Source organism: Idiotropiscis lumnitzeri, chromosome 17, assembly GCF_059441095.1.
Source record: "Idiotropiscis lumnitzeri isolate Australia: NSW breed Sydney's pygmy pipehorse chromosome 17, RoL_Ilum_1.0, whole genome shotgun sequence".
Classification (NCBI taxonomy): Eukaryota; Metazoa; Chordata; class Actinopteri; order Syngnathiformes; family Syngnathidae; genus Idiotropiscis; species Idiotropiscis lumnitzeri.
Genome location: NC_142407.1, coordinates 7,386,117 through 7,409,060, shown reverse-complemented (window position 1 = coordinate 7,409,060; position 22,944 = coordinate 7,386,117). Strand labels below are relative to the sequence as shown.

General features: G+C 40.8%; 3 protein-coding genes and 1 non-coding gene across 4 annotated transcripts; 3 read left to right on the top strand and 1 right to left on the bottom strand.

Moving 5' to 3' along the window:
• Positions 1-561: 561 nt before the first annotated feature.
• On the bottom strand, positions 562-5,829 carry ftr82 (finTRIM family, member 82). Its single transcript, XM_088278834.1, has 7 exons — positions 4,653-5,829; positions 3,471-3,566; positions 2,982-3,215; positions 2,750-2,909; positions 2,609-2,665; positions 2,158-2,235; positions 562-1,662 (listed from the first exon to the last, which is right to left on the bottom strand). Exons 1-7 carry the CDS (start codon positions 5,232-5,234, stop codon positions 1,142-1,144), a joined length of 1,728 nt encoding a protein of 575 aa, XP_088134960.1. The 5' UTR covers positions 5,235-5,829; the 3' UTR covers positions 562-1,141.
• Positions 5,830-9,739: 3,910 nt separating this feature from the next.
• Positions 9,740-14,248, top strand: ftr83 (finTRIM family, member 83). The gene is made up of 7 exons (XM_088279804.1): positions 9,740-10,436; positions 10,565-10,660; positions 10,860-11,093; positions 11,192-11,351; positions 11,441-11,497; positions 12,394-12,459; positions 13,430-14,248. The coding sequence occupies exons 1-7, from the start codon at positions 9,861-9,863 to the stop codon at positions 13,954-13,956; spliced, it is 1,716 nt and encodes a 571-aa protein (XP_088135930.1). The 5' UTR covers positions 9,740-9,860; the 3' UTR covers positions 13,957-14,248.
• A 935-nt stretch (positions 14,249-15,183) lies between these two features.
• Positions 15,184-15,256, top strand: trnav-aac (transfer RNA valine (anticodon AAC)). The gene has a single exon. It is a non-coding gene; the product is annotated as a tRNA-Val (tRNA).
• Positions 15,257-15,419: 163 nt separating this feature from the next.
• ruvbl2 (RuvB-like AAA ATPase 2) lies at positions 15,420-22,443 on the top strand. The gene is made up of 14 exons (XM_088280401.1): positions 15,420-15,505; positions 16,352-16,406; positions 16,518-16,573; positions 17,156-17,297; positions 17,381-17,510; positions 17,586-17,652; positions 18,057-18,163; positions 18,270-18,363; positions 18,456-18,674; positions 19,453-19,571; positions 19,655-19,774; positions 19,850-19,979; positions 20,069-20,183; positions 20,332-22,443. Exons 2-14 carry the CDS (start codon positions 16,352-16,354, stop codon positions 20,355-20,357), a joined length of 1,380 nt encoding a protein of 459 aa, XP_088136527.1. The 5' UTR covers positions 15,420-15,505; the 3' UTR covers positions 20,358-22,443.
• Positions 22,444-22,944: the final 501 nt, after the last annotated feature.

Genomic DNA, 22,944 nt, shown 5'->3' with positions numbered 1-22,944 from the left:
CGGCACTTCGTCTATTGTTGAATCTTTGGTATGGTGTCCGAGGTCAGGTCGATTTTACTCCCAGTTATTAATATAAACTATAAAGGTAAACTGTCACAATGTATTTGGTGTGACTTTTCAATGAAACTGAAATATTTTGTGAATTTTGCTTTAGAGAAGAGTTTTGCAAAAAGTAGTCCATTGAAACATTGAACAGTTGCGTATGTGCATTCAAAAGTTCAGGTAAGGTCAAATTAAACTCACAAGTAAAGGTTATATTGCCCTTTAAAGGGTTCATCCTGAATTTTTAGAAAGCGGAATATCTGATACTCTTATTCCAGATTATACAATAAACCAACGTTGCCAACTAATGTTTAGTGAGTTGATTTGGACCAAGCAACTGATTATTGAAACTGCGGAACTATAAATCCGTATTAAGCCAATACTGTTTAAACCCATTTATATTGCTCGTCATCAGCCAGTAGAGGGCGCTAGTAAACCATTTACTGGACGCCACACCTGTTGCACGCACTTATTTAACAGTTCTGGTTACCTTGAGGATGGAAAACAAAGAAACAAAACTACCTTTTTAAATTCAGATCTTTATTCCAAACTATAAATCTGTGCATAATATAAAATAAGACTGTTCTGGATAACAATCGTCTTCAGGGTTTTCATTAAACAGTCGCCTATGTAAGTAAACATGCATAACATTAAATAAGTGTTAGTTGAACTGTGAAAGGGGCAAATATGTGGACATGAAATAAGATACATTTTTACAGTTACTTGAAATTATAGTTGCAAAGAAAAGTGCGACAAAGCATTCAGTTATCTGTTTTGATTACATAAGAATATTTGCCACAGCCCTCTCATACAAGATGAATATGAAATATCAGGATGTGACATACACTGTAACTAGAGGTGTTAACAAGCATGTTGCAGTTAAAGTCCTTTTGTGGCAGTGATCTTTGAAAGTGTTACAGTAATTTGATTTTGAAAATGCAAAATACAAGATGTGATGTTTTACGCATTTGGGTGGAAAACAATGAGCTCTAAACAGCGTAACATTATCAACTCACAAAGTTATGCAAAAATATATATTTCAAAAGCATTATACAGTATAAGACATCAAAATGTTGGCTCAAATATGTCACGTTAATGTTCACTTGATATTGCAGATTTTGACTGAGGTTCCAACTCCAAAGCCTGGATAAAGAGGCTCAGTGAATGTGGTCTCAAACCTGTGCAGCAACGTCATGCTACTTCCAATGCTATAAAACGCCAGCACGCCTGCACTGTGGTCCAAGTACACGCCTATTCTCGGGGAGTGAGGACCGCTGACGGCTTTGTCAACTCTGTTGTGCCAGGCTGAGTAGCCCGTATCGGAGCAGAGTAGACTCCAGGATTTATCGTTGTAGCCCAGCAGACACAACGAGCCTTTGCCCTTCCGGCTGATGCCCCGGTAGGCCGCTCCTATGGAAAATTCCCCGCTCCACTCGATCTCCCAGTAGAAGCGACCTCCAGACAGACCCTCCCGGCACAGCACCTGGGCAAAACTGTCAAACCTCTCTGGGCTTTCTCTATAGGGCTGCAAGTCCCTGGTTCGGATGACTTTTCTGCTGTGCTCAGAGATGTACAGCTCTTTGTAGGCTGTAATCGGATCCAACTTCAGCTGGCAGAAATCTGCATCACGGGGACAAATACACTTTTATTTTCTAACTGAATTAAGCTTACTCGTATCAAATAAGAGTTAAAGAGGAAATATGGCAACTTTATTTTTTTAATGGATTGCATACAAATAATTTGATTTCTGGGCGGCCTGCCCCATTCATCAATTGTGAAATAAAACAAACAGGTCCTGTCTATTTCTGAATGTGTCTGTGAGCAAACAGTTCTGCATTTCCGCTTCGCTGTTATGTAACAGCAAGGCTATTTTACATTTATAATTGGCCCCATGAGTTCAACTCGGATCGGGAAAAGATCCAGGGCCACTTTCGAGTGATTGCTGGAATACACTGCCTGAAATAGTATCATGCAGCAACACCCCACATTCTCACACTTACAGTGCTCCCGTAATAAGTTGCAAGGATAAGGCTGCGCCACTCACCCCCCGTTGTCATGATAACAAAAGTACAAGTATATAGGCGTCTCCTTTAAATAGCTGTTGCAAGTACTTACATTTGATAAAATCTGCTCTGCTCCTTGGCTCTGGGGTTGCAGGAGTGCTGTCCACTGTGGTCATATTGTGATCTTGACCTGCAAATTAAACAACAAATCTGTAGATAACATGCACTTGTGACATGGAAATCTATGATTGCCATAGTGTATTATATATATATATATATATATATATATATATATACATATATATATATATATATATATATATATATATATATATATATATATATTATATTGTAATTTTGATTTGGATCAAATACAAGATGAATATTGTCGGAGAGAATGGTATGCTATTTTAGATCGAGGCACTAATGTAATGTAAATTTGTAGATTTCTATTTAAACATTGTGAATTTATGTGGGCCGGTCTTGAGCCGTGAATCTCCAAGGCTGAAAATAAGTCACACTCTGGCCCTGTTTATGCTCGTTGTTTTTGCGTCTCAGCTCACCTCTGCTTCGTCTGTCCAGTGTTCGACTTTCCGTAGTGTACACCGGAACATCATTCACTGCAAGGCACGGTATTCATTCTTATACTTTTTCATCTTATAATAAAGAACTGGTGCTCCTCTGATGCTTAAAATCAGGCAGACCTGTCTTGGAGATCTTCAGCAGCTCTTCCCTGCCAAACTCTTCCAGACGTTCTTTGATCTCGGCTACAGCTTTCCTGACGGCCCCAAAGGAAAAGTCGGGGTTCACCGTCACCTTTGGTATGAATCCATCGTCGGTGGGGGTGCACAGGTAGTTGAAGTTCTGAGGGAAGCAAGTTTGGTGCATTTTTATATTTGTCATTATTTTCATGAATGAATTTCTGAAGTAGTATACCTGCAAAAAGTGGATGTGGTCATCCGTACTATAAAGCTGCTTCAAGCCTGACTCCTTTTTCTTCAGTTCACCAATTTCCTCTTCCAGACGCTCGACCAAAGCCTCGGCTTGGTTGAACGCGGCCTTCTCATTGATTCCAATCAGTTTGGTCACCTCTGACCTCATCCTCTCAATGGAACGAATCATATCCTCAAACATCTTCTGACTCTCCACCATGGCTCGCTGGGCTGAGTTCTGCATGAAAACGTGACGAATGTGTTTTACCGGAGGCACTACTACTGTATATTGAGCAGTGTAATATTTGAGCATGCAAAAAAGATGTAACTTGAAGGTCATGTGATTCAAGAGGACCCCCTGAGGCTATGCACAATTTATTACTAGTTCACTTTCAATTTGTCTTGTTTTTGGTTGTAATAAAGGTGTAATAATAACAATGAGATCCAGGACTGTTGCCAATCCAAAGCCTGGGTTTCTCATATTTAACCTTACCTTTAATGAATCCACAGCAGTCTTCAACTCGTCCAGCTCCTTCACACGCGCTTGACATTTTTGTTTAATCTCGGCAGTGGCTATTCCCAAGAGTTTCTGTAATAAATGATTTATTACTATAGTCCATTAATGCGTTTAAAAAAATTTCTAGGTTATAGTTCATAGTCATGCTGTCTTGTTGTTGAGAAAATACAGGTTCATATTTGAAAGCTTAGTACACACGGCCAACTCAGCATGTCTCATAAAACCTATTCAAAGAGACTCCTCAATACGGCCAAGTTTGATCTCAGACGGGGGGGTCTCTAATGGAATTCTGGTCATGTCAGGAATGTGAAGCCACCGCTGACTGACTTTTTCAAGAGATGTTTCAAGGTGCACGCCATACTGGCATGCAGAATAGAGAGCTTTTCTAATTCAGCTTGATTCTCAAACTCACCAAGCCATTCTTCAAGATAAGCTGGTGGAATGTGGGGAATCTGGCAGGGGTGAGCGTAAGAGGGGGGGAGGGGAGACAGGAGGAGATGGTGTGAGATTTGTGAAACTATTGTAAATGTCCTGATTAGAGATACGAGACTTTCTTGTGAGGAAATGAGGGGCATAAAGTATCACAAACAATGTCGTTTCACACGCAACACAATCTGTTGGGCGTCTGTGTTTTCTCACAGCACTTGAGAGGCTTGATTGTATTTGGCTTTGATTCATGACCCCTGAGTGGCTGAAAGCCTTGACTCCCTGACATTCCAGTATCACTCCAGGCCTCCTCCCCCAGGTGGGAAATGGCACAGGAAGACAGTTTCTGTGTAAGCATCCCACAGATGGAACACTACATTCTCTGAAAAGCAACTTTCGGTGCTGATAAGCGAGACACTCCCCCTCACCTCCACACAGCTAATCAGAGAGCCGCATTTGTTTTGGCGGTGAATGCCTGCCAAGGTGGCTGACACCATTGGAAAAAACAGGGCAAAGTACGTGTGACAGTTATACTGCTTGAGTTGGGGAAAAACAGGAAGATCATTTTCAGAGGGACAATAATTGTGTTTTGGAGTATGTTTCTTGTAAAATCGTACAACAGCGATACGACATGAGTACACACTTTCGCTCTCTGAGGCTATTTGAAAGTGATCTAACAGGTAGCAGTAGTACGTGCGGTTGATCAACAAAGTTATGCACTTGTTATCGTACCTGTTTCTCACTCCTCTCGGCCTCGGCAGAGACGATGTCATGGCCTTTGTGTTCACTGACTGTGCAGATGGCGCAAATACACATTTGGTCGGTTCGACAAAAGAGCTCCAAGGACTTCTGGTGCTGCGGGCAAATCTTCCTGTCCAGGTTCCCCAACTCGTCCACCAACCTGTGCCTCTTGAATGTCGCTGACTCATAGTGAGGCTTCAGGTGTTTCTCACAGTACGATGCCAGACAGTTCAGGCAGGACTTGACGGCCTTGAGTTGCTTCCCAGTGCAGAAGTCACAGGGGACGTCGCTCGGCCCGGCGTAGCCGTTCCCTTGGACGTTGAGGTTCAGACCGCTCTTCTTGATCTTCTCGGCCACCATGCTGAGTGTGGCGTTGGGCCGCAGCACAGGCCTCTGGGTGAATGTAATCTTGCACTGGGGGCAAATGTAAATCCCTGTGTAGTCCGCGTCATTCCAGTAGCCGCTGATGCAGTCCATACAGAAACTGTGGCCACAAGGAATAGCCACAGGGTCCCTCAGGAGGTTCACGCACAGAGTACAGCTAAAGTAGCCTGGAGATGTGTGATCCGCCATCGTGGTGGGCACACCAAAACTTTCGGACCTGAGGAAGTTGGAGAGAAAATGCCGGCAGCAAAGAGCGCTGAGTCGAGTCTGCGTGGGAGCCCGCCCTCCTGAGTGTGGTACAGCCTGCCAGAGACAGGACCTACTTGTATTTCTGAATTCCAGAGGTTATTGATTGAAAGCAGACAAGGCCCGCCTCCTGCGCTGTGGGTGTATGGAGCCCAGCCCTGTTCAGATAAGCAGGTTGAGCAAGGGTGGAGAGAAAGAAAGCGCAAGGGAGGGAGAGTGAGCCTTGTAGGCAGGAAAGAGAGGAAACAAAAAAAACCGAGCGAGAATGAATGAAATGTGCAATGCTCAAAATGAGAAAAGAAATCGGCTCGAAAACGCCTCCATTTCCCCTCCGCAGCTTACTTCCAATTCCTCCTGTGGCTCATCTGAGGAGGAATCACGCGCACTTCTCAACAGCTGTATTTCCACCTATTGTTGTCAGACAGAATCGCCATTGTCTTAAACCGGTTACAGTCCAACAAACAAAAATGGAGGGTTAGGTACTGCCGGAATTCAAGGGACCACCCAATAAACAAACACAGACGTTGTGAAGCTTGAGCTTTTTCGGGAAAACATCCCTTCTCTCTCCTTTGAGCAGCTATACTTTTTACAATGTAGCCAATCACACATACTCCTCGAGGTCAATATGTAACTGCACAGGAGATTGCATCTGTTTGTTCAGCAGAAGGAGCCACATATGCAGCCAAGCGCAAACAAAACATTCCTGTGTGATGCAGGTGTGTGTAGATGTTTGACGTGCTTGTGTGTTACATCATGTGGAAAGCTTCCTACTCCATTGTTCGAACTAGGCACATAAAAGAAGTGTACGCTCACAAATCCTCATTAGCATTTCTATCGGGCCTGGACGATTGGTTACATACTACAATTGGTCCTCTTTCAAGTATTTTCATGCACACTGAAAATCCGTTGCATTTTACCAATAAGTTTTACTTTCCTCGATGGAACAGGAAATAAAACAATCAAAACACATTTAAACCTATTAGAAGTGCAGTATCCGTTTTTTTAGTCAGTATCCTGCATGACTTCCTACATATTACGTCACCATATTAGGTCAGGTTGTGATAAGCCAGTTTTTCCTTTCCTTCCTCTAGAGTAGAGGGTGCACCCTGTGATTACAGATTAACTACCTAGCGCTTTTGCCAAAGGGAAAAACACTTAACACGCTTCTATTATCGAAAAAAGGGAAGACTGTGCAGCCATAATGTCATTGTTGTACTCTATGAAACTTGATCACGTTTGGGATACAGGACTTTTTAATTAGCTATAATAAGAGGGCCCTGCGAAGAGTAAGCCACTTGTTGTGAACTGAGGAGTTCTGTTTTGAGCAAACAGATGCTCCACAGTCATCCATAGATGAAACCAAGTTCAAGGTGAAAGGTCAGCCTCGCTTACGATAGAGTGGTTATGCACTCTGCAGGGTAAGTGCAGGCGAGCACACATGGCTATTTCATCGAAGGAAACATAGTGCGAGTTCACGGAGGGGGTGTAATAAAAACAGGAAGACACCATTCTAAATGTGTTGGTGAAAACACGAGACTGATTTTTGGGAGGTTGCCATAGTGAAGACTGCTGAATGTTACACAGGGCAAATGTGTGTGTCTAAATATGCACAATATTAGAAAGTATATAAAAAGTTGTAAGAATAAGAAAAACACTTTTCATTCTACATTATTGGAAGAATTCAACAACAATTAGCTGCATTAAGATTGTGACAGTTGAGTAGCTTGTTTTTTAAAAATATTTATTATGTATTATTTGTATAAGAATGAAATAATACTACTAATAAAATAAAAATAAAAATAAAAATAAAAATAAAAATAAAAATAAAAATAAAAATAAAAATAAAAATAAAAATAAAAATAATAATAAAAATAAAAATAAAAATAAAAATAAAAATAAAATAAAAATAAAATAAAATAAAAATAAAAATATATTAAAATTAAAATTAAAATTAAAATGAATGAAATTATAGCATCGCTGTTCTGTGAAAAAAATTTCAATTTTGGCATTTTTTAAAAATTTTCAAGTTAATGAGATGTGAAATCACATCAATGTAAAAATAAAAAAAAAAATGGACAGAAGTGTTTTTCATAGGACAGCGATGATACTGTCATGGTCTGTGTTTGTTGTTTTGGATTTTGTATTTAGTTTCATGTTTTTCCTTGTTTAGTGTGTGTCTTCAGCTCTATCTGATTGTGTTAACCTGTCCTTGTCGTCTCACTCCCTAGTGTGAACCAATAAGCTCCCTCCAACCCTTTGTGTCTTGTCCAGGTGCTCCTCATTGTCTCGTTACTTTGTTTGCATTTAGTTCCGTGGTTGCTTTCGGTTCTTGTTGGTTCATTGTCGCTGTCAGTGTCAGATGTTCATGTCCATGTCTTCATACCTGTCTCGCAGTCAAGTTTAGTTAAGTCAAGTCGTTGTGTTTTGTTCGTCACTGTTGTTTTGCACTTTTTTACATTTTAGTTTTTCCACGTTCCTTGTTTGCCTTTTGTTTTTGTTAATTAAATACCCTTTAAGTTTCCCCTGCCTCGGTTCTCTGCATTTTTGGATCCTCCTTCTTCAACCTCCATGTTATCACGCATCCTGACAGATACAATCCTTTTATCCTGTTCTGATTTTTTTTTTAAATCAAAATCCATATTACAACAGTTCTAGGAGCAAATCCATTTCTTATTTTTTTTTTCTAAAACATTAGTTTCATGCCGTGTTATTTAATCTCATCCGCAGTAAATTTCATAGTACACAATTTACTCTCAAGACTATATTTGATCCCAAGTCAATAGAGTCCAATTTGAGAGTAAAATATTCAGCGTAAAATTCTCAGAGTAAATTTTATGCAGAATTTTTTACTCTGTTTTTATTCTGTTTACTGAGACCAAACATTGATTTTTAGAGCAAAAGGTACACTAAGAAATATACTGTGTACCTTTAAAGATTTTGCTTTCATTTCCTCATTTCAACATAGCCCTAATACTTTGCTTCCGAAAAAAAAAGTGCTTTCTGTACGTAAGTAAGAGTTATAGTAAATAGAATTATTTTAATGGAATTAATCCTTTAACTGGCGTCTTAAAGTTGTGGTGACTAGAATGAGGCGCAGTGAGCATTGGCCAATAGATTCCTCTTCTCCATAAAAACTGTGTATTTTAGTTTTATGGACGCAAAGTCCATTTACTGTCCAAACCAAGGTCGTTTATGTTGGCAGAACAAAGTACGGAGCAGTTTTCCAAATCAAAACCTCTTCAGTGTCATTTTACAACTAAAGAGACTTATTGAAACTGTGGCGCTCGAGAATTTAAAACAATATTTATTTTAACAGGATTTAAAAAAAAAATCAAATGCATTTACAATTAGTTTCATGAATCATGAACTCGGTCGGGTGCTGCATTGAACAATTGCAAATGTTAACGAGTCCTATGAAAAATAATCCGAATGAGGACAATCACTTTTGTATTGTAAGTTTCTCAAAATTAATATTTGGTGTTTCGTCACAATTAAACGGGACATAATCACTTATGTTTGTAGTTATGGTTGGCTCACTTTGCATCACTTCAATACATCCTTTTTCTTTTTCCAATTCTTTTCTTTTTTTCGTGTGTGTGTGCATGTGTGTGGGCTGTACAGATACTGTATGCAGCATATTTGTTCTCGCATTATCAGCCGTTGTTGATGGGCAACAGACCTGTTAGTAGCCCACTCTGCAGGGGCCATCTTGGCTCTTTAACAATGGAATCCGTTTGCCCCGCTGTTATCTGGGCTATCAAGTGTAGTCGCATTCCACTCCATTCCAACAATCGTGAAACTCCAACTCGGCTGTATTTGTGTGTGCGTGCGTTCGCTGTCAGATGAAACATTCGTCTGAAGGTATTTTCTTGACTCCGAAAAAAAGTAACATTCATTGAATTGCAAGAGTCTCTGCAGCAACAAAGGCTAATTACTCACTTACAGAACTTGTATGTTCAACCCCAGGAGAAATAAGTGTTTGAAATGAATGCTAAAAAGTTAAATTGATGACTAACTAGGATAGGTGATGGTTGAAATATAACTGGTTTAACACACGGCAAGCTAAATGAATACAATCATAGCAATTAATTGTGCATCACTAGCGATCATCATAAAAAGAGGCGTGCAGACAATCTGTTGGTGGCGCACAATAAATTCGATAGTTATCATTACATGAAATTTCTCTCTTGTTTCACATGGGCCTTATTTGTCGTTCAAATGCAAACGCACGGTGCAAAATTCATTCAGTCGCATCGAAATTCTGTTTTGAAAGTTTTTTATTTCAAATGCAATTGCATTCAAAGAAATGATGAAACTACTCATTGCCCACGTCATCTCACATTTTATACATTCTCGAACTGATGAAGACATTCGCTGTGCCCTTGCCTTGCCCCGCCCTTGTTTTACTGGTTTCGGCTTAACCAGTTTAGCCTCTCCCTCTGTTTACTCCGTATAACTTCACGACAGTAGTCGGGTTGGGATCACTTTGCTGCTGTGCTGACACGAGTCACTGCCTGTCATAGCATCGATCCTGCATTTGAGCGAAAAGCACCAAAGCGATTGCACTCCATGGCATCCGAGCAAGACAACTGCCACCTGTGTAAGGAATACCTGAGGGATGCCGTGTCAATTCCATGCGGGCACATTTTCTGCTCCATTTGCTTGAAGACGTACTGGGACCACGCAGACCACACGGGCACATACCTGTGCCCGCAGTGCCGGGTTACCTACAACAAGAGGCCCACACCGAGACGCATCGGAGGTTCCCGCCATTCGACCATGCAACGCAACTCGGACACCTTCCCGCCTCCACCTCCCTCGCCTGACTACAACATTGCCGGACCGCAGGACGTGGGGTGCGACATCTGCGTGGGCAAGAAGAACAAAGCCATCAAGACCTGCCTGATGTGCCTGGCATCTTACTGCGAGAGGCACCTCAAGCCCCATTACGAGTCAGCTACTTTTAAACGGCACAAGCTGGTGGATGAAATCGGCCACCTGGACCGGCAGATCTGTCCCCAGCATCAAAAAGGTCTGGAGCTGTTCTGTCGCACTGACCAAATGTGTATCTGCGTGCTGTGTACGGTGAAAGAGCACAAAGGTCACGACATGGTGTCTGCTGAGCAGGAGAGGGCGGAAGAACAGGTAAGCAATTAAAATCGGGCCGATAAATCCAAGCGTTTGCGCATTCCGTCTTCGGTAATTGTGCAGAATTATCCTGACAGTTTGTGATATGTTAATCCAATCAACGCCGTTCAATGTTCCCACCACAGCAACGCCTCGGTGCCACCCAGGCTGAGATCCAAGAGAGGATTCATGATCGACTCAAACAGATGGAGGAACTGAAACAAGCAGTGGATACACTCAAGGTTTGTAACAGTCAAATCAGGATTATAAAACCAGGCAAACCACTTCCAGATTGAATAGGATGTTAAATCTACTAGCTACACGCTTGACATTCCTTCATGCTGGGAGTGATGAAAGCTTTGCCCAGGATGCTTGTCAAAGCAAAAAAAAAAAAAAGTGACACCCACTTGATTAATGGCCTGGCTCCTGTTTCCTGCGCAGAACTCAGCCCAGAGAGCAATGCAGGAATGCGAGAAGATGTTCAGCGACATGATTCGCTCCATTGAGAGAATGCAGCAAGAGATGGCCAAGATGATCTCCACCAACAAGCGAGCGGCGCTCAACAATGCCGAGGGTCACTTGGAGCGTCTGACCCACGAGATCACTGACCTGAAGAGGAGAGACAGCGAGATCACTCAGCTGTCCCGCACTGAGGACCACATTCACTTCATTCAGGTAACTGAATAAAAAAAAATAAGACGGCACATTTTATTTGTTGCATTTACATTCAATATACCCGTATTTTTACATTTTTTTTGTCTTTTCTTAATCAGAGCTACCACATGCTGATAGCCCAGACTGAGGCTGAGGAGCTTCCCACAGTGAGCGTGAACCCTTACTTCACCTTCGGCCCGGTTACTAAGGCCGTGTCTGAGATGAAGCAGCACATGAACGAATTTAGCAATGATGAACTGGTTAAAGTAGCCAAGACAGGTGAATGGCTCACTTATTGCGATTATTATGCGGTTTTATTGCAATCATTGCTATTGTATCATCACGCTAACCCATATTTGTGTTTACAGTGAACAAAATGACCTTTTGTCAACTGGACGATGCCAAAAAGAAACGTGCATTAAAAGGTGAGTCAGCTGAAAACTTCATTTTGAACCCTTTACGGATATTATACGGCCGGTCAAACTAAGAGATTATAACCGTGCAATCAATCCAAAAAGCTACTTCTGGAAGATCGATTTCATCCAGATTTTCAAGCAGTTTTCAAATTGAAATAATGCAATTGGAAATATTCCAACTCAGGGTCAAACTATTGCCATAAAAAAAACTATGTTTTCACTCTTTACTCCTATTTTACTATTTTATTTGTAACCCCTGGGACTAAGTGTACTTGGACTTCGGATATCGCATTTCGTGCTATTTCGTGTGAAAATATATGTTGCCACAACAATAGAAAATCCTTGAATCCTTGGAAACGTAACTTGAAATAAAACAATCATGTCAGGAACTCGCATTCACTCTGCAACATTCAGCAAAGTCATCTTTTTTTTTTTCTCGATAAAAAGTTTTTTTCGGAGAGAGTTGCCAAAATCTGAATCACAATTAAATATGCTATATTTTAATTTGAAGTAATTTGAACCATTTTCCATGACTTTTGCATCACTTGACCTAAAAAGTTAAGATTCATACTTCTCCGTCCTCTACAAAGTTTTGCTCAGTTCAGTACACAATTTTTCCGCCGCTGTCGTATAGTTTGAGGTCACGTCGTCGCAGCTTGTTCAAATGTTTACTTTGATTCTAATGTGACAGAGTTTCCATGAACACGCCCCTTGTCCTTTGAATCCAGCCATGTTGTTTGCCTTGACTCTGTAAATACCATGACAATACGGTTTACTATGAGCAGTACCAACATCAAATTTTGCTTATCTGCTTTAACAGCACTTTATTAGCAAACCGACATGCTGCCTAATCATGCAGCATGTTCTAATCAGGATGTTTTGGTTGTCTTTTGCTTCCACAACAGATGACGCTCCCATGTACAGATCTGTGCAAGTCCAAGAACCACAGCACCGGGACGACTTCCTGAAATGTGAGTGTCAGCTGATTCACTTCCGCTCATTCCTGTTTTTTCTTCTCGCTCATTTCAGCGCTTAAGTTGCATTTGCTGCTGATCAGCTCCTCTGTCAGACCCTGTGGCTGACCACAAACTCAACACCGTTTCTTTTTTTCTTTTAAGGACATAAAGTATTTGTCCCACAGATAAGCAGTAACCGAGGCTTTTTTTTTTTTAATCAGTAATATTTGTTGCTCGCATGAATCCACGCCTGAGCCTCACAGTACAATATGCTAGTTATGTTACAGGAGGTTTGTGTTTGTGATCAAACTTACAAGCAGTGTTGATACCTCTGGCATTCCAGATAATAAGCCGGGCAGAACTAGCAGGGGCCGCCGGGTGTCCCACCAACTGTGATCTGGAGAGAGAGGGAGAGAGAGAGAGAGAGAGAGAGAAAGAGAGACATAGCAGGCAGGTGACATCTAACCCCTGCAATAATTCTCATTTGTTTGATGTGTAAAGCCAGAGGGTCTCACACTTTTCCCCTTCAATTCACATTCTCGTCTTATCTTAAGAGCCTTTTCCACAGCTCCTCCTTTCCTCCGCTCAGAACTATTCACGTCTAAGTATCCTGTAGTATCCTTTTTATAGCAATTTGAAATAGTTTCACGGATTTGACTATGTGTTTTAATTTTATAGCTATGCCGTTTTCGAGAGAAAAAATTTCACCTGTTGCTGAATCCAACCCTTAATTCACAAATATTACTAAATTTACTCGATAACATATCACATTATGATTATGAAAACCTGATATGCCAGAGAAAAACGAGGAGAGTCGGAATCAGCACATTGGTGAAACTATCAAACTGGACTGCTCAAATTTGGGACTTAAAGCTGCCGGTGCGATGGTGATGAGGCATGTGAAGAATAAGCTTTTCTTCTCTTTTTCCATTTACACGTGACCTTATCTAACCTTCTAAAATCCATCTCTTATGTCTCTTCCTAGATGCTTGCCAGCTTACCCTGGACCCAAACACAGCCTACCGACAGCTCCACCTCTCTCGAGGGAATACGAAAGCTGCCCTCAAGAGAGAGCCCCAGTCTTACGGTGACAATTCCACAAGGTTTGACTCTTTGCCCCAGGTCCTGTGCATGGAGGCCCTCTCAGGTGGTGCGTACTACTGGGAGGTCGACTGGAGTGGGGAAGGGGCTGCCATGGGTGTCACCTACAGAGGCATCAAGAGGTCGGGTTACGGGGACAGCTGCCGCATCGGCTACAACCGCAAGTCGTGGAGCCTCTTCTGCTCTGATTCCAGCTACTCTGCACGCCACAACAAGGACCAGACTGAAGTCAACGCGCCGTACTCTTCTCGAATTGGGGTCTTCTTGGACCATTCTGGGGGAACTCTGTCTTTTTACTCTCTTGGGGAAACAATGTCTCTCATTCACCGCTTTAAGGCTTCATTCGGCGAGGCTGTCTATCCAGGCTTCTGGGTTTGGTATGAGTCAGCCATCACTCTCATCCCACTCTGATAAAAACATGTATAATAGTGATCCCTCTGTTGTAAGACAAATATGATTTGATGACATCTAACACACTAAAAGTTATACATTTACTTGGGTAGTTGGGGAAGCTAATTCGTTGATGACTATGAATATTCTACAAATGTTTGGATTTGTGCAATCAAATGAACAAAGTCATGGAGTGTGCTGTATAAATCTGTGTTTAAATTACTGTAAATTTAATTGAAAGACATGAAGTGATTTGTATAGGCCATTTATACATTATATATTTTTTTTTATCAATAAACTTTTTATGAAGGTGTGTGAAGTTACTGTGGTTTGTTTGTTTGCTGTTGCCTTGCATCAGAAGTAATATGACAGTCCAGCAGTTTCTCACACGATAAACTAGATCCAGGAGTGTCAAACTCAAGCTTCGAGTGTAAAAACAGAAGAGTGCCCAGATCGGGGCGGGGGACGCAATGCAAAATGGGGTAAAGTGCCCATCTATGGATTGAATAGTCTAATAGTGACATTGCTTTAAGCTGAACCTTTTGTTTAATTGCTTTTCATAGTAAAGTTCTTTATCTTTTCTAACATGATGGGAAATTGAAGACAGTTTCGTGTGAAATATACCTCTATGTTTTCATACCAAACACCTTACTCTGATTTTCATGACTTAAAACGCAGGCTACAATTTATTGCCAGGGAAAGTAATCGTTTTGACTTTCTTGCCTTTGTTTATCCTTTGCTTTCAATCCAGACAGGGATCCTGCACTTGAGGCCCTGGGGGACGCACTTTGAGGAGAGGATATGAAAACTCTAGAAATTCCCATGCTTTTCTAAGTTGAGCGGGTGATTGTATAGTCCTCAGTTTACGACGTGGTCTGACGCAGTAAGTCCTTACAATAACTAACGATGAACGACTTCTCTACTTCATATTGTATATAAACAAACACAAGGGTGTCACTGTACTCTTTGTTGTTAAGCTCCTTATTTTCTGTAAATATAGTCGATACGTTCAAACTATTTGACCTGCCGTTTGGGTTTTCACTTTACGACCTCTGGTGGACAAACGTAGAAACTGTCTTTATTCTAGCTTTTTTTTCGTCCCTTCACATTCCCTGATCTCAAATTGAGTTTAAATTACATTTAATTAATTGATAACTATTTTAATGAAACGTTTTAATTGTGTATTTATATTCCCCATACGCGTGCAGTAGTCGATAAAATTCAAAATAGTGCCAAATCCTTTCATGAGTTTCCGTAGTGTAGTGGTTATCACGTTCGCCTAACACGCGAAAGGTCCCCGGTTCGAGACCGGGCGGAAACATGTTTTCTTTTCCGACTTTTTTAAATACGATTTTACAAGTGGCGTAATGCACAATGGAGTACACAAACAAAAGTGAATGAAAGAGATTGACCTAAATGTACCCCAGTTGGCTTCGTGGGTCGTAGAGTAAAACCTACTTCCTGTTTGGCAAAGAAAACTAACACTTGTTTCTCTACGGACTTATTTAGTCAGCGCACCTCACAGAAAGAAGCGCCGCATTCTCACGTTTTGACAACTGCGACCGCGCAGGTGAGCCTTGCCTTCACACTATACGCGCTCTCAACCGTTTTACTTCACCATATTAACACTTCGATGTGTAGGAAAACTTAGACTTTGCCCAACGACGGGCCTTAATTTGCATTTAACCGCTCTCCAGGATTATAAACAAATGAATGAAGCTAACTTGGCTAGTCCGCTAACATAGCTAACACGAGATCCTGATTCTCCATGCTCGAGCTGTTGAGAAAGCAGATAATTGTTTATTCTTTACTCGCGTGTATATTAATATAAAACTAAAATACATATGTGAATTCCTGATGGTGGACGTGTTGCGAATAGCCAGTCATATATCGTTGTTTAACGCTATCGCTTTCCAACTCTTGTGTTGGGACTTTCAATGTTACAGTCGCTATGACAACCAGAGTGGACAAAGGAAACATCGGGCCCACTCGACACAAAGCGTGGATGATATTTGTGCTCAAGTTCGAAGAGTCATTAATGTTTAGTGAACTATTAATACTTGACATTCATATGGAGAATAAAGCGTACTGCTTCACAGACATCAGCTCGTTTAGGTAGAGCACATCAAAATACGCTTGACAAAGAATGCTTGTCACTTCACGTTATGATTTTCTGTATGGATGCACGCATTGCTGTTGTGTTGTTGCGGATGCTTTGGTTATTTTAGCTGTATTTGAACATCTCTGTGCTTTCCACTAGAGTAAAACGGAAATCATAAACATAAAATCAATACCTCCACTATTTTCAGTCCTCATGAGTCTGAGCCAAACTTGGACATGTTAATTTCCTGTATGACCTTTATGTGTACTCTATTTTATACACTTCTATCTCCGTTGGCCTTTTTATTTATTGCAGATGGCAACTACTAAAGTTCCAGAAGTTCGTGACATCACACGGATTGAGAGAATTGGTAATAATGTGCATTCCCAGAGATTCTTGAGTACAAGTTGTTGTACATCAACCACAATCCAACAGCCTTATATGACAATTTCTATTGGTGTTGATTTTATTTTGTCCTTAGGTGCACATTCTCACATCCGTGGCCTTGGTTTGGATGATGCTTTGGAACCAAGACAGGTGAGAACATTACACACACAGCATTATCACAATCCTTAACTATGGGTAAAAGTAACTATTTCATAAAAACAATTTTGATGTGCAACAGTAGTTTGATAGACTTCTAATATGGTGATGGCTATTTGCAATGCAGTGAGACACAACAAGGTTTGAAAGAGAGACAATGAAAAAAAGACAACAAAGAAAAAGATCAGAAAATATTAATAGCATTACAATAGCATATACATATACAATGAATAGTGGACAAGCGAGGACAAGAATAGTGAGCCCATGTGCATTATGTGATGGCAGTGGTTTTGCAGTGTCTAAAGAATTAGATTAAGTTCGCTCTCATTAACATTAGATGTAAACACATACAAAGAAAAGTGTTTTTACGGCATGAAAAAGAATACCATTTTACAAAAACTTACCATTCATTGCTATGTAACAAAAAAAAAAAGGCACAAGTGAATGTACTTTGTTCATTTTGCCACAATTGGTGCCAGGACGCATCTTGTATAGATGCCAGCTCCCCCGCGACCCTAATAAAAGCTAGCGGTACAGAAAATGGATGGCTCACTGAGTATTACTGCTTCCCTGCAGGTGTCTCAAGGGATGGTTGGCCAGCTGGCATCCAGACGGGCAGCAGGGGTCATCCTCGAGATGATCAAAGATGGCCACATAGCTGGCAGGGCAGTGTTGATTGCCGGCCAGCCCGGCACTGGAAAGACTGCCATCGCCATGGGTGAGAGCTGAATTAAACAAGGATGAGAATATTGCTCTGCCATCGCACTCACACACGTTAGCTAAATAAAAATTCACACACAGGTATTGCTCAGAGCCTCGGCCCTGACACGCCGTTCACAGCACTGGCCGGCAGTGAGATCTTCTCCCTGGAAATGAGCAAGACGGAGGCACTCAGCCAAGCCTTTAGAAAAGCCATTGGAGTGCGGATCAAGTGAGTGGGCCAACATGCAGACCGTCATTGTTTCAGATAAAGTTGTCGTCACGCATAGGTGGCTTTCTTGTACAGGGAGGAGACGGAGATTATTGAAGGAGAAGTCGTAGAAATCCAGATTGATCGACCCGCCACAGGAACGGTGCGTTTTTTAAAACTTTTATTTGTCATTAAAATCATTATTACGATCGTCAATGAGCATTCCTTCTAGTGCTGTGTTTTGATGATATATTCTTGCTGTGCATGCCATTGTAATGTTGAGACCCCTTTAAGAGGACCTTTTTTTTTTTTCTTCATGATTATAATCTAAGTGCCAGAATTCTCACACAAACGTCAGCACAGCAGCTGCTGTCTGTCTCCAGCACAGATCATCAGAATGTGCATCAAAAAAAGTCAATCTTACCTTTCCTCTGTTTCAACTTTTGAAATATGAATGCATCATCTTTGTGAATGAGATATGAAGGAAAACATGTTTTCATCGGTTGAACTGTGACTTGTGATAGAGTAAGTGGAAAATATACAAAAAATATATACCTGATCTAATAGGGTGCCAAGGTGGGCAAGTTGACTCTAAAGACAACTGAGATGGAGACAATATATGACTTGGGCAACAAGATGATTGACAGTCTCAGCAAAGAGAAGATTCAAGCGGGGTAGGTTTATTATGTTGTCTTGTTTCTACTCTATTACAATACTGTGTCCAAGTATCTCATCACACAGGACTGCTGTACCCCCCCCCCTTTCTGTTTTTCCCCTCAGTGATGTCATCACCATCGACAAAGCCACCGGCAAAATCAGCAAGTTGGGCCGTTCGTTCACAAGAGCCAGAGACTATGATGCCATGGGAGCTCAGGTACTTGTGAAACATTTACAATTTACTCCTTTAAGGAGCACAGCCATTTGTGTAAAACTATTTCAACTGTAACCACAACGCTGTCGTTGCAGACTCAGTTTGTGCAGTGTCCAGAGGGTGAGCTTCAGAAGAGGAAGGAGGTGGTGCACACGGTGTCCCTGCACGAGATTGACGTCATCAACAGCCGCACGCAGGGCTTCCTCGCTCTTTTCTCCGGCGACACTGGCGAGATCAAGTCGGAAGTGCGCGAGCAGATCAATGCCAAAGTTTGCGAATGGCGAGAAGAAGGCAAAGCGGAGATCATCCCAGGGGTTCGCGACAATTTTATTGTGTTTTAGTGACCTTTTTGATACATTAGCATCCAAAACGCTTTGGACTGCACTTAAGTTTGTAGCTTAAACGGCCGATTTTGGACAGAGACAAAATATACAAGTTTTTTCCTCAAAACAACATCAGTGAAGTTTTGTGCAAACGACAAGAACAGTGGTTCTCAAACTTTTTACACCATATGCCCCTTTAGGAACAATACATCGCCCTCCAAGTACCTAAATTATGACCAGCATGAAATTATAGAAGCATTGTAGGCCTAAGTGTTCATCAAACCCAAGAAAGATTTTTTTTTTTCCAAATTAAATGGTATAACTGAATGGCACTTAAGCAGTAATTCTTTCGCACACCACTAGAGGGAGCCGAGTGGTAGTACCACACTTTGAGAATCGTTAAACTAGAAAGTAGCCTGCTTACAAGCTGATGGAGTGTTTTCAGAATCTTTCTCTCTTTCCCGACTCTATTTACGATATAGGGATCCTTTATAGTGGACTAAAAAATAAATATGAGCAGTCAAATGAAAACTAATTGAGTGTGCTGTCAATCACGTCATTGCTGTGGCATAATAGCAACATACCGGATTCACTTCAGATCGTTGAAATTATAATAATTGTTCTTATTATATTTCATTGTAGTTTCTAAAATCAATATGAACAAATCACGTTTTGTCCGTGTGCAATTGTGCTTGCCATTAGCAAACACATTGTGGTCATTCTTATATCACTGACTTGGCTCACATTTTTTTTTTTTTTAATTCCCCAGGTGTTGTTTATTGACGAAGTGCACATGCTGGACATGGAATGTTTCTCCTTCCTGAACCGGGCCTTGGAGAGTGACCTGTCCCCTGTTCTCATTATGGCCACCAATAGAGGAATCACTCGGTATTCACTTTTTTCCCCCCCTCATTGTCTAACAGTCCAAAACAAATGAAGTGACCTTTCATTATTCCCTCTTTTCCTCCCAGCATTCGTGGCACAAACTACCAGAGCCCCCATGGCCTCCCCCTCGATCTGTTGGACCGCCTGCTCATCATCGCCACCTCCCCTTACACCGAAAAGGAGACAAAGCAAATCCTCAAAATCCGGTGAGCATCTCGGGTCATAATTCCCCAGCGATTTAGTGTCCGTCGTCAAGTAAGTCTACATTTTGTCATTTCCAGGTGTGAGGAGGAGGATGTGGAGCTGAGCGAGGAGGCTCACACGGTCCTGACTCGCATCGGTATGGAGACGTCGCTGCGATACGCCATGCAGCTCATCAGCACGGCGGGTTTGGTGTGTCGCAAACGCAAGGTGAGTCGACCTCGCTTTCATTTTGAAAGTTTAACATCCCTACTTTTTTGTGATTAATGTAGTCATTAACTGTGTTTTGTCATCCTTAGGGCACAGAGGTACAGGTGGAGGACATAAAGAAGGTTTACTCTCTCTTCCTGGATGAGGCCAGGTCTTCTCAGTACATGAAGGAGTACCAAGAGTCCTTCCTCTTCAATGAAACACGTGAGTGACATGCCAGCATCATGCAATTAATCCATTAAATAAAAAAAAAAAAAATTAAAGCAAATCTGGGTGGGTCATGTTGGATTATGAGAATTTTTCTGAATTTTGCGAGAAGTTAACAATACATAGCTGTTCTGTTCCCTCTCAGAAACAACTCAAATGGAAACCTCGTAATGAAGAAGACGTTTTCTTTCTGTGTCCATTTTCCATGTTGTCCATCTCCAATACAGTTTTTCTGTTCCAAAATATTCCTTCAATTTGAATTAAATAAGTGACTGACTTGCAATATCATGTACCTGTTTGCAGTAAATTGCCCGTTTCCGTTCTTTATTTTTATAACTTCTATAAATTGTACTCATACTCAGATTAAAATATGAATTAAAAAATAAATAAAAATAAGGATGGTATTTTTCTTCCTAAGCAAGTTAATGGTGTACTGCAGTAGATTCAACATGCAATCTCCAATACCAATTAGTTGCAAGATTTCTCTCCATTTATGTTCCAAGTTTTTGCAAGATTTTTCATATTTATGTTCCAATTTTTATTTTTTTTTAACCTTTCATTGTTTGAGCGTTTTGCCTTCATGTTCATTTCCGAGGCCTTGTGGCAGGGATAACCTTTCCCCATGTCTTGGTTGAATTGTCATTACATTTTTTTTTTTTTTTTTTTTAAATGGATTAAACTGCTTTCACAACTCTAACTTCTCGTCTCACAGCCTAAACCACATATGTCCACGCACACGCACACACACACTTATTTATACTGCTTAAATAATAAAAAGTACATTTATTAGTTTGGATTTTTTTTAACTGACCATTTACATAAAGAATTATTTAATGAGTTCTAATCCAATTTTCCTCTTTGTCCTAAAATTTGAGTAACAAAAATGGCTGTAGCTTTCACTAAACACAAACATTCCATTTTCAAACAAATGCAAATTGGATCTTGCGTTGGTCCCATCTATCACTATGAAGATGCCAAATTAGTATTACAGTTAATTTGTTTTGAAAAAATAAAGGCTTACAAAATAGTCACATGACAAACTCATAACAAAAACCGAGAACCAAATTAGAATTTTGCAGTTTCAGGAATTGCACCACAAACTCATTTTTACATTGTACTGTATTTCAATGTAATTCTCTTGACATGAATTGTAATTTGAATCTACAGCCACACGATGGCAGTCGTGCACTGCTGAAACACCGTTGAACTCATGCAATCGTACAAAATATCAAAATCGTATAATATCACAATTGACTTAAATGATAAGCAAATAAACGCAATAGAACCAATTTTATTTGTTTTCAGCGACATCCTACTGTTCACAATCCCATGCATCCGTTTTTATGAGACAATGACACAAATAGTCATTGTCAGCGCCATCGTTTGTGTTCTTGCTAATTCACTCAGCAGGTGAGAGATTTCCTCACACCTCTTTTGGCTCTGAAATCACATGAGTCACTAGACTGATAATTCCATCAGATCCCGCAGTTGGTTCACAATGGGTTCACTTTACTGTATGTGTCGTTGAAGTCAGTCAGGAAATTCCGATGTTGCAATTGTTTAAACGCATTCAAACTTGAGGATGACTTAATTTCTGTTTTCATTTTATCCATTTGTGAATCCCTCATAAGACTGCTAAGCTGTACCAATATATAGTACCGTGAATATTGTTTTACAATATAACTCAAATATATTCAGCATTTTACTATGCATTTGTGGTGAGAAAGCAACACATGGAGAGTGTCTGTCATCAAAATGCACCTGTGGAATCAATTTATGGGGACAATGATCAATGTCAACAGCTGTGCAAAATATCCACACCCTCTCCGTATTCTCCCTCATTTCCACTTCTTTGTGGCCATTTTACTTATCTTCCTGACAATAGCACCATTTTTTTTGTGTGTTTCAAATAAAATTAATTCAGTCTAGCATGTGCAATATTTGTGGAGCCTCAAAACCAAATTCAAGCCATTTTTCTATTACATCCAGTGAGTAGATGTCCAATGCACAATCCAGCAAAAAATCCCCAAGAGTAATTAAAAAAAAAAAAAAAATCATCTGTTTTGGCAATGTCATTCCGTGTCTGCGCGGTGTGCTGTGTGGGTGTTTTGAGTACGCCACACTATACGAGCATTAAAAATTGTGTTGACTTTTTCCTGGTCTTTCACATTAAAAAAAATCTGAATCTGTGTACCTTTCTTATAAGTGAGGAGAGACATTTCTAGAAATCTATTAATAAAATGTGTGTGCTCACCAACCCAGGCTTGGATCTCTTTCATTACCAATTATAAAATGGACCAGACCTGTCAGAGTGTCGGCAGACTGTCTCCTACACCGAAGTTAATATTTAATGTTTAGTGCTTGGTGGGAGACGTTTGTGCTGCTTACGTCCCATAAATCTCACTCAGTCCCACAAGGCCGCTATTGGCTGCAGGCTTCAGCACTCGGCCAGTTGAGGAATTGCCTGCAGGGTCTAATGAAGGGAGACGTTTCTGTTGTGTGTGTGTATAATAAGATAAACAGTGATTGCCTGTGTGTGGTGCTTGTTACTGCATTCAAAGCGCTTAGTGGCCTCACCTCCCCGGTTTGCACGCGAAACGGTCGGGGCCAACAATCATAAAAGATAATAAACCTGGTCAATAGTTACATATCGCACATTGCATTGATTTTTTTCCTTTTCATATGTGTAAATATTGAACAGGTTTGGCCTTTATGATTGTAGGCCAAAACCATTTTTCCACATTTTACCACACCGCAG

Coding starts and splice junctions, on each gene's coding strand:
- ftr82 (XM_088278834.1), bottom strand. CDS start 5,234: ATGGCGGATCACACATCTCCAGGCTACTTTAGCTGTACTCTGTGCGTG. Junction 3,567..4,652: donor CCGAGAGGAGTGAGAAACAG/GTACGATAACAA, acceptor CATTTATTACAG/AAACTCTTGGGAATAGCCAC. Junction 2,666..2,749: donor GCTGAAGATCTCCAAGACAG/GTCTGCCTGATT, acceptor CGTGCCTTGCAG/TGAATGATGTTCCGGTGTAC.
- ftr83 (XM_088279804.1), top strand. CDS start 9,861: ATGGCATCCGAGCAAGACAACTGCCACCTGTGTAAGGAATACCTGAGG. Junction 11,498..12,393: donor AAAGAAACGTGCATTAAAAG/GTGAGTCAGCTG, acceptor CTTCCACAACAG/ATGACGCTCCCATGTACAGA. Junction 12,460..13,429: donor CCGGGACGACTTCCTGAAAT/GTGAGTGTCAGC, acceptor GTCTCTTCCTAG/ATGCTTGCCAGCTTACCCTG.
- ruvbl2 (XM_088280401.1), top strand. CDS start 16,352: ATGGCAACTACTAAAGTTCCAGAAGTTCGTGACATCACACGGATTGAG. Junction 16,407..16,517: donor CACACGGATTGAGAGAATTG/GTAATAATGTGC, acceptor TTTTGTCCTTAG/GTGCACATTCTCACATCCGT. Junction 18,675..19,452: donor AAGCGGAGATCATCCCAGGG/GTTCGCGACAAT, acceptor TTAATTCCCCAG/GTGTTGTTTATTGACGAAGT.